Source organism: Osmerus eperlanus, chromosome 17 (genome assembly GCF_963692335.1).
Source record: "Osmerus eperlanus chromosome 17, fOsmEpe2.1, whole genome shotgun sequence".
Taxonomy (NCBI): Eukaryota; Metazoa; Chordata; class Actinopteri; order Osmeriformes; family Osmeridae; genus Osmerus; species Osmerus eperlanus.
This window is the reverse complement of record NC_085034.1, coordinates 7872151-7882398: the sequence shown is the minus strand read 5'-3', so window position 1 is coordinate 7882398 and position 10248 is coordinate 7872151. Positions and strand designations below refer to the sequence as shown.

Here is a 10248-nt window from a genome sequence, read left to right as displayed (position 1 = left end):
GGCTGTAGCACTGGAATCCATTTTTGCATTATGATGCTTGCTGTAGGTCATGAATGCATCAAAACTAAACATTTTACACTCAGAAGTATTTTATTTTACATGTTAATGTATGGTTTGACCGTAAAGGGGAAACAGCTTTTTAGAATGATAAACATACACTGATACAGTAATGTCTCTGTGCAATCAGGGGCACGCATGATCAGATTATAATGAGCCGGATATAAAAAATAAGATCAAAACATTGTGAAATATGTGTACACAAACCTTGTATTGGTCAACTGCAAACATATGCTAACAAGGCGTGCATTGACCAGCTGTTAAACTTCTACTAAGTCAATTTGACCCATCATTCGAGAATGACTCCTGTCCTCCACAATGAGTGTGGTTGTCAGTCATGCCATTACTCTGGCCACTCAAGGTAAAACAATAGTCCAATACCAAAGTTAATCTTATTTTTTCTTGGTAGCTCTCTTTCCTTCTCCTTTCTTTGGTTTTCCCTTGCCTCGTAGTTTTTTTAGGCGCCTCATTTCGTCCTTGAAGTCCTCATGCTCATCTCTGTAAAAGGGGGAAAATATGGTTATTGAGGGAGCGTCTCCATTAAGGACCAACACTGGGCCTGCATCCAACTTAAATCGTGTTCAAACACATTAAGAGATCTAGTTACCTGAACAATCCCATGAACCTCAGCTTTTGTGTCAGTGCATAGTAGATCTTGTGCTGAGGGTACCAGTCGTAGACTTCCCTCCTCTGGGCCATGGGCTGCTCTTTGAACAACTGGACAACCTTCATGGAACTGGAGTCCGTGGAGCGCACCACGTCCCCAAAGATGCGTGCACTGAGGCGCGCCATACGCACAGCATAGTTGGACAGATTGGCCATTGCTGGAATGTACAGAGAAGAGCATTTGCCAAAATATTTAGCCAAATGTGATGTCCATTCTGGCACAGGATGCCACAACATTGAATGACAAAATGGGACACTGACTGTGGCTAAAAAGCCAATATGTACCTGTATCTGGTCAGACATACAGTCCTGTTATATCCAATGCATACACACCTCTAAAGAATGAATCCACACATGGAGTTTCTGTTTTAGGAGCTTAATTGTTGTTTTAAAGCTACGTAAATATACTGCTTAATGTTGTCTTTACGCTAGCAAGCTAACCTTCAGACATGCCATGAATAGTTTAAAGCCCATCCACCGAATGAACAGATGACTGCGCAGACGCAGGTCGCATTGGTTTGATTGGTCTTTCGTTTGGCAAAAACGTTTCTAACTAATTATTTTAATTTAGCATTTGTCTTTTGTACACATAGATATTATTTACTTTACACAAAAGTCGTTTAAATAAAAGAGCATAAAGGTATATTGTTTTGATGTACGTTGACCACATGGGATTTAGCGTGAGGAACAGTCCGACGCCTTAAACAATCCGTCCAACACAGTTACTTTAGATTTGTGTATATAGTTCCACTTAAACCTTGATGGCCTGTTTGAAAGTGCAAATTATATTATGTTCCACATAAACGTTCTTATATTTATTACATAGTTTAAGGTGGTTATATAACTACACATTGTGTTATTTTAACCTCTATACTTTCTGTGATTCAGTCTTATCTCATTGTTTTATTTTTGTTGTTATGGTTTTGACTGTTAATTCAATATACATTTTCAATAGTTGGGACATCTGGCCATTACAGTACACCTCTACTCTGCTTGGATTTTAGCCTGGCCACCATGTATCAAATGGGCAGTGCAGGCTGTCTGATCACCTGGTTGGTCATGATGACCCATGAGTATTCTCTCTGTGGACTGGATGGACCTTCTCAGCTCCTCACACTATGCATGGTCGCATCCCATCTTCTTCCGAACATGTCCCACATAGACCTTCTTGCCATTCATGTCATCAGCTTCTGAGGTATCCCCAGGCATCCAAAGACCTTCCTCGGCCTTTGGTTTATGTCCTCAATCTCCTCGTCCAAGTTTAAGTTTGTTCCACCCCAGGAGGCGGCTCCACTGAGGGCCCTGGCTGTGATACCGACCATTTGGCAAATGACTTTGTCCAACGTCATACTTTGTCCAGAGCACGTCTAACTTCCACTGGCTGCTGATGTTAGACAAAGGCATACCCAAAGGAGTACTGTAAGAGCTGAGAGGATAGTCCACCGAATGCCTTCGAGGAACAAGAGGCAATGGAATGCTTTTGCACTCGCCAAATCTATAAATAAGTCTATAAAATGAAATGTATTCCTCAAAAAGCAATATCTTTTTTTGGTATACCGACTATAATTGGTCTATAATTTCAAATCAGACTGATTTGACAAGTCATAAAAAGAGAGATTGTGACAGATTGTGACGTTTATAGTTTATATGTTAAACTACCACAGGATGGCGACAAATGCCAGGAAATTGTGAAACGGCAGCCAGGCATTAATAATACATTTTATTTAAAGGCGCCTTTCTCGACACTCAAGGACACCGTACAAATTACATTTAAAAACAGCAAAAATAAAGAATACAACAACATAAAAAAAGCAGTAATAGGCAGAGTAAATTATATTTAAATGGAATATGCAGTTTTAAACAGATGGGTTTTGAGTTCCGATTTGAAATGGGGGAATGAGTCAATATTTCTGAGTTGGGGTGGTAGTGCATTCCAGAGACAGGGAGCAGAGCGGCTGAATGCTCTACTCCCCATGGTAGTGAGGCGGGCAGAGGGGACAGGTGTATGGAAGAAGAGGATCTGAGGGAGCGGGAGGTAGTGGGACCCTGGAGGAGATTGTACAGTACACTCTGTCTGCCCTGGTGTGCCCAGCCCCATACACCCACAGCTTCAGAGCTGATCATGAAAACATTAGAGCAATGAATGGGTGGTCAGAGGACCCTGACATAATGTATGACTCACCTAGCTTGGCATAATGATAGAATAAGTGGACCTCACAGCAAACACTGAAGGACAAGTATTACATTTAGTCATTTAGCAGACGCTCTTATCCAGAGCGACTTACAGTAAGTACAGGGACATTCCCCCCGAGGAAAGTAAGGTGAAGCGCCTTGCCCAAGGACACTACATCATTTAGCACGGCCGGGAATCGAGCCGGCGACCTACAGATTACTAGCCCGACTCCCTAACCGCTCAGCCATCTGACTCCCTACTGCTCCCAATGTTGTAGTTGCTAGAGAGTAGAGGGCCTGCTACATCACAAGCTACACAATTGAACAAGGTCAGAGGAAGAAATATTGATCCTAGTTGCTTTACCGCAATCACACACCCACAGACACACGCAAACACACACCTCATCAAAGGCTTGCGTGTCACTCCCATTGTTAGGTGGAAAAAATCAGATTTCTTCTTAACCCTCGTGCTGCCTTCGGGTCACATGACCCAAAGGTTCATAACGAACCATCGTTGTGTTTACCCAATTTTACCCAATACAAAAACAAATACAAATAATTTTCTTTTAACCATTCCAATGTGGGGGGTCTGAGACAGCCCGACAGTTAAAAGAAAATGCTTCACTTTGTTTTTGTATGAGGTAAATTTGTCACAATACGACGGTGGGTCACAATGACTGATGGGTCAGAATGACCCGAAGATAACACAAGGGTTAAACTGTCAAATGGGGAGAGAGGCTGTAGCATTGACGTCACTACGAAAACGCGCTCGGTTTTGACAGCGGGTCTGTCCACTAGGTGGTGATCTGTTGAAGGGAGAGGTTCAGTTTAACAGCCACCCCCATCAGCATTACGATCACGTCCTATCTCCTCCAGCAGTGGATGTATCCATTAATACAGCGCCGACGATGAAAATGAAACAAGATAACATGTACACAAATAGCAATCGACAAATTGGGTGCATTGTAGAAACTAAATTTATTTTCAAAGTGTATGTTTAAAAATGAAAAGCTGTGGGAAATAACTTTTCAACAATGCAATGTCTGACTTTAAAAAGTGATTAGTAATCTGCAAAGTGTCACTCAGACTGACAAGACGCAAGACAACCGCCGCAAAAAAACAGTGGAATATTGTTGTTAAAGTGAAATAATTATGGAGCTGCCCCCCACCCCCAAATAAATAAATAAATGTATAATAATTATAAAAACAATACATAGAAAAATATATAGAAATTGTTCCCAGTTTCCAAAAAGTAGGTATAGGTGGGTGGGTAGGTCAAATTTTGGGCTACAATAGGTTATCTTGAAGTGAAAGGCACGTGAATAAGGTTAAGGACGCTGCCACAGAATAAGGGCAGAACTACGTTTTCTTTATTGAGCTGCTAGTGTTTCCTTCGCCAGGGAAGCTAGCTACATTGACAGGCAAAGTTGATGACTCTCCAGCTGTAGGCTGACTCACTGACAGGTGGGCACTAGCACTCCCATAAATTATTCAGGAATGCCCGTCTTCCAATTATTGTATGCGCAGGAGTCAGTGGTGTCAGTGTTTCCAGAGGTCTATTCATTTATTCATACAGTCATAAACAACATATATTAGATTGTATTTTTCTCCATACATCAAAATACTAGGCCTAAACGTCTCTTCTATCTACTCTTATCCTCTTCGTCTCATAGTTAGGGTAATTATGTCTGAACCAAAGGTCCAAATTACATTTCGAGATCTACTTTGTGGGCGGGTGTGACAATGTGTTTGGTCAAGTAAGAATATTACCCACAATAAACAAGATTGAATCAATAAATAAGCGATGTGACTACATAATTTATTAAATGGTACAACACATTTGATTAGCAGTCATAAACGATGGTGTCTTGAAGATGCGTAAATAAAAAATTAATATCGGTAGTGGCTCGCCTACATGACATCATCAGATTGGAAAACCTATATAGTCAAGGCTTTTATTTGTAGAGTGTAGCCTATAATGTTTGCACCAACCCACGTGATTTTGCAGCCTATCGCATTGTAGTTTTTTTTTAACAGCATTTTATCTCGATAATTTTGTAATGAGAGCGAAGGCAGCTGCCACGTCAAACAACATAAATTGAGAATTGCCGACAGCGCATGTTAGTATAGTGAAGAAACATCTTTGAGAGGCTTGCTGTGAATATTTGAACTCCCAACACATAAGGCTATAGTTTCCGGCTGCGTTTGGAATAAATGAGATAACTAAAGCATTTAAGGCGGTGAGTTGCATAGACCAATCCTTTTTACATAATATATTTTTGGGGCTTATTGGAAATAAGTAGACATACGGAATGTGAAGTAAATACCCCATGATTTTCTTTCTAAACACTACCGCGCAATTGCCACTGATTAGTTAATGTAAAGGTGTGACAGCTGTTTTTCATTTACTCTGCTGCGCAAATTAGTTTGGGTAGCCATGCTTTTGATCGAACATCAGACTGCCTTTTTCAAGGGTGGGGTGGTTGTTTAAAATCACAACAATGCTCACTAAACGAACACAATTAAAAAAATATATTTTAAAACAAGCAAAGACACGGCGTATTATTCAGAGGTAATAAAGGTTCTGGAGATGTTTGATTCAATTTGAATAATAGCCTAATGGGCTACGTCGATCAGCTGGCTAATGGTGTTGATTTAAAACTGTCTGCATGGGTTTGAACATCCGTCCCTATGGTTGTCTCCCCCCATTCAGGCAAATTGCATGGGAAGGGCAACGGATGGACGTTGAGCGAGGAATGAGATAAGCATCTTTTCACTCGTCGAGTTGTACCCGCGCAGCTGCAGCTCGCTCTCCCGCAGCAGCAAAGGCTTTGCAGGACATCATTCGGCGGCTTAAACGAAGACATTGCCTTGTGCTATCTACATTAACTTCAATTGTACGTCGGCACCTCAACGATGGTATCAATGTTGGTCTCAAGGGGTGATGTAAGCTGAATTGTTGGATGCGGTTGCACGCAGAGGACCTGTCCATATGCTGAGGTGCTGATGCGGCTTTGAGAGAAGCGAGCATGGCTGCCGGGAAGTTGCTACTCTACGCCGGGCTCTCCCTCTCTCTCTGCGCTCTGGGTATGCTAGCGGTGGCTATCTGTTCCGACCACTGGTACGAAACGGACGCCAGGAGGTATAGGGAACGGTGCCGAAGTTTCTCCAGCCGCCGGAAGGTCCCAGGCTTTATTTACATCCCAAACAACAGTCTCCCGTTGCGCGCTAGCCGATCCAGGCTGGACCACTGGGAGGAGAAGCTGCTGTTGGCTCGCAATCGACGGCAGCTGTTCGCCATGAGCGCTGCGGACGAGTGCAGCAGGCAGTACAATTCTACCAACATGGGTCTGTGGAGCAAATGTCATCGACTGGGCTTCGACCAAGATATCGAAGACCTCATTCGGAAAGGTATGAATGAAAGCTTAAAAAGGCTAATGCTTTGTTATGTACATTTTTGGTTTGTAAACCTCACACAACCAATTGACTATATGTTAACTATAAGATGAATTCAAATGCTGTGTCAATTATTATGCTATCGTCTTACTCACCAAACAATATAGACTACAAGTGATTACAAATATATCAAGCATAATTTGAGACATTGGCTTCTCCTAAAACACAAATTTGCCTGTGGCAGTTTGCTATGTATATGATATCTTATCGTGCAGAGGGACACTTTCATTTGAAGCCAATGCACTGTGGCAATGCACGACTATACTGCTTGGTTTCCAGTCAGGTGCCTCCCTCTGAGTCCAATGATGATGGCCTGACCCTCCAAGTGTAAACGATGACGTAACCATTCTGTAGTCAAGGTATAGCCAACCTCGCCTCACAAACGTGAAAGACACCCACACAAACGCGTATGCACGCACGCGCACCCCCCGCACCCACACGCATACAGTATGCATAGTGGCACCCCCCCCCCCCCTGTATGCACGCTGACTCGCTCGCACTAACACCAACCTCATCCTTCATAATCTTGTCACATCCTTTTGACAATCCAATAAACCTTGTGGGGCAGTCACCTAATGCAGACCTAATGTCATTAAGGCGCCACTGCCAAATGTGTACCCTATTGTCAGATCCAGACAAGGCCCTCATTCATCACACTGTTGATCACGGGGCACTTGTGTCGAGAACATGTCCGTCTCTGTGGCATAGCTGGCACGGTTGCCCGCACGCACGGCACCGTCACCTGGCCTGGCCGGCCGGCTGGCTGGCAGGGTTTGGACGGAGGTCAGTGTGGAGCGCTGGTCCGCGTCCAGCCAGCGAGGGAGCAGGCGTGTGAGGGATGAGGCCGGCTGCAGCTGTGGCTCTCTGTTTGAGGGTGGTTCGCTGGCCTCCCTGACCCACCATCTGCAGCAGGCAGCCCCTTAGTGTCCCCGGCGAGCTCATGAAAGCACACACAGTCTAGGCGGATCCATCGAGCGCCTATCCATTCAAAGGGGCCCCCATTCAATCAGCCTCTGCTAAAGGGATTTCAAGGATAATGCAAGGAATAGACTATTCTTTCTATGTAGGAACGAGTGGGCTGATTCCTGTCTTGTTCTACGAAATAAAATAGATGCCACTGTGTAAAATTCTGGAAACCTGCCATTGCCGTTAATTGAATTGAAGATTAAGGGAATCTGCACCCTTAGTCTGATCTGGTTTAGAATGGAGTGATACAGTAGCAGACCTGATCTACTGATCAGCCTGATCCATATGGAGATCTTGGATCACAATGCCCTTGATCCTCCATGAAAGCCCGAGACCTGATATAGTCAACCTGACCGGGGATCCAGGAACTCATGGCATGGTAGCGTCCAAGTTTGACGTGCCCACACTGAACGCCGGTGGAGCTAAGCGCACACCGAGCTAAAACACACAGTCTAACAGGCCGGACTTATCCTCTGGGATCTGATCAAATCTACAGCGCGTCGCCATCCAACCCGCCTTGAAGAAACCCTATCAATCCTGCTCAGTGTCTGGTCTGAGAACCTGGAGATGTTGAAATGACCAAATGAAGGCTTGGTAGGAGTAGTTGAAGGATTTAAGACCACACGCGTCATGGAACGCTTCTTGAGCGAATCGATTATATTGCCATGGATCCTCTCGGGTCAGGCTCCTGGTCAGATAGTGGTACTCCTTCATCCAGATGTGGGGCGAGCTCTAGATAGCTCTTGCTCGTGGCGATTACGGTTCAGTCGGAGCCTGTGTTTTTGGATGGCCCTGGCAGCTGTGTGTGCTTGGCCAGATCAGCAGTTGCCCCACTGCTCCTCTCTCCTGGGCGTCCTCCGTGAACGCGACCCTCATCACATCCTGAATGGGGTAGCAGGAGACTCAGAATGACAGTCGTTGAAGGATACAGGCACAAGCCATGTCATCCGATTCGGTCGCTACTGTACGCGCCTGCACTTGTGGTGAGCACAATGCAGGTGATGTTGTGTTTGTGGGTAGGCGTGTGTGTGTAAAGTTATTATTCAGACAGCTGGTGTATATTTGCCTGGTTTCTGCTGACACGACTGGACACAGCATCTTTGCTTCCCCTGCCGGAGCAATGCCTCCCTCCCTCTTCTCTTGTCAACTGCTCCTTGGTGGGGAGAGGGAGAGTGGAAGGATGAAGGGAAATAAGAGAGAGAGATCCTAGATACTGGAATGATATCTTTATTTTGGTCTGAGGATAAAGAGAGAGGGAGGAAGGGGGGGGGCATTAGGAAAGAGCGGATTAGGCGTAGAGGAGCAGAGAGCATGGGGGTAAGGCCCCCCTTGTAGTGGACCATCTGTCGTTGCAGTCCCAGGGGTGGGAGGCGGGAGGGGGCGGGGCCCTTGATCAAGACATTCACAGCAGATGGTCCAATCAGAGAGCAGGGAGCACATCCTTCCAGAGACTGGGGCCTACGTCCCGTTTGAGCCTGGGATTGGATTACAATGCTCCCCAGGGATCCATGTCCTCGCATGGGAGTGCTAAATTGGACATCTTGGGAGGGCAAAGCGCCTCGCTGGTGGTTCACAGGTCCCCCTGTTACGGAGAGTATAGCGAGGCTTCCAGTACTAATCGAACGGATCCCTCCCGCCAAGTCGCGTTGCCTGTACTGCTGGGATTCTCTTATCACGATGAAATCCAAATGCATTTTTAATGAAGTGGTAGATAAATCGGTTTAATCTCATGACAAACAACTAAATCACATGGAGTCCACCTACTATAGACTTACAATGTCTCGATGGGGGCTTTAACCTATTTACATATAAAGCCTGGTCTATAGAAATGCACTTAGCACAGAGGCCTCATCCCCGCTACTGTTAAATCCTTGTAGATGTTGTTTTGGTTCATTTGTTGTCCTCTCTCTAACAAACCTGAAAACAGGCCGAATTATTCGTCCATTCATCCATCCATTGCCTGGCTGCTAGTATCTTTGCTCTTCCTAATCAAATCAAATCAAATGTATTTGTATAGCCCTTTTTACACGCAAGCATGTCACAGAGGGCTTCACATATGCCCATAGAACTGCCCCTCAACCAACCTAAACCCTCAAGGAAGACAAGGAAAAACTCCCAAAAAACTCAACAGGAGAAAAAAAATGGAAGAAACCTTGGGAGGAGCAATTCAGAGGGATCCCCTCCTCCAGAGACGGTTGGTGAGAGAGAGGAGCAGAAGTCTTATTAGTCTTTGCACAACAATACAATGGGAAGACAGTGTAAACTCTGGGAAAATCAAAGCATTTTGGATCAAAGACCTCAAACCGTGGCCCAGTATATCTAATAAGATGCCCACAAACAGCAGGATGTTCAGTTTATCTCACCAGACAATGTGGCCCCCACTGTCTTTTGTCTGCCAAGCTGTCATTTATATCAGGACAAAAACAAGGATTTTCTGTGCAGGAACGAGCTTATTGCTTCAGCCCCAGCGGTTGAAGGTATCGGGTTGCGCCCCCATATTGGATGGGCAGCATTGATCACGAGACGGCAAAGTGTGTCCGTCTCCTTGATTGATCGCGTTTCTTCATCTCTGCACCCATTCCTGGGGACGAGGGATCACAGGGAGGGGGCTAGGCATGCAGGCCCGATCGATACTCGGCGGTGTCATTTCCCCATCATGCGCTGTTGAAATGATGCTAATGCCGCCATAACTACTCCATTGACAGGCGGGATATCGACTCCGCTGTGGGAATGCGAGAAGGCGGCCGAGGCATCCGAACGGCCGTCGTCCGCGCGGAGCGGAAACCCAGCGGGGGGGCTCCGAGACTGCGCTAGCACAAGTAACACAGAGTAGGGGAACCACGGGGTCATCCGGTACTTTCCACAGGTCATCCGTCTTTCTTTCAGAAACGTTACTCCGTTTCCTGTTGAAATTCAATTGAGGAGAGGGGG

The 10248-nt window shown here is 45.4% G+C and overlaps 2 protein-coding genes across 4 annotated transcripts in view; one reads left to right on the top strand and one right to left on the bottom strand.

Annotated features, from left to right (window-relative positions):
• Positions 1-77: 77 nt before the first annotated feature.
• mrps33 (mitochondrial ribosomal protein S33) lies at positions 78-1212 on the bottom strand. Of its 2 annotated transcripts, none has more exons than XM_062483040.1 (3): positions 1057-1212; positions 665-881; positions 78-555 (listed from the first exon to the last, which is right to left on the bottom strand). In XM_062483040.1, exons 2-3 carry the CDS (start codon positions 877-879, stop codon positions 450-452), a joined length of 321 nt encoding a protein of 106 aa, XP_062339024.1. In that variant the 5' UTR covers positions 880-881; positions 1057-1212; the 3' UTR covers positions 78-449. The 2 variants fall into 2 exon arrangements, with proteins under 2 accessions (XP_062339024.1, XP_062339023.1); XM_062483039.1 differs by having other exon boundaries at positions 1009-1209.
• Positions 1213-4980: 3768 nt separating this feature from the next.
• The window catches only part of tmem178bb (transmembrane protein 178Bb), a 43225-nt gene continuing 37957 nt past the window's right edge, over positions 4981-10248 (top strand). Inside the window, exons 1-2 of one of the 2 annotated variants that reach the window (XM_062482734.1) lie at positions 4981-5135; positions 5609-6306. In XM_062482734.1, coding sequence (XP_062338718.1) covers positions 5925-6306 — 382 coding nt within the window. In that variant the 5' untranslated portion in view covers positions 4981-5135; positions 5609-5924. Of the gene's footprint in view, positions 5136-5335; positions 5468-5608; positions 6307-10248 lie in introns of those variants that run through there. The other variant, XM_062482735.1, reaches the window with a different exon arrangement.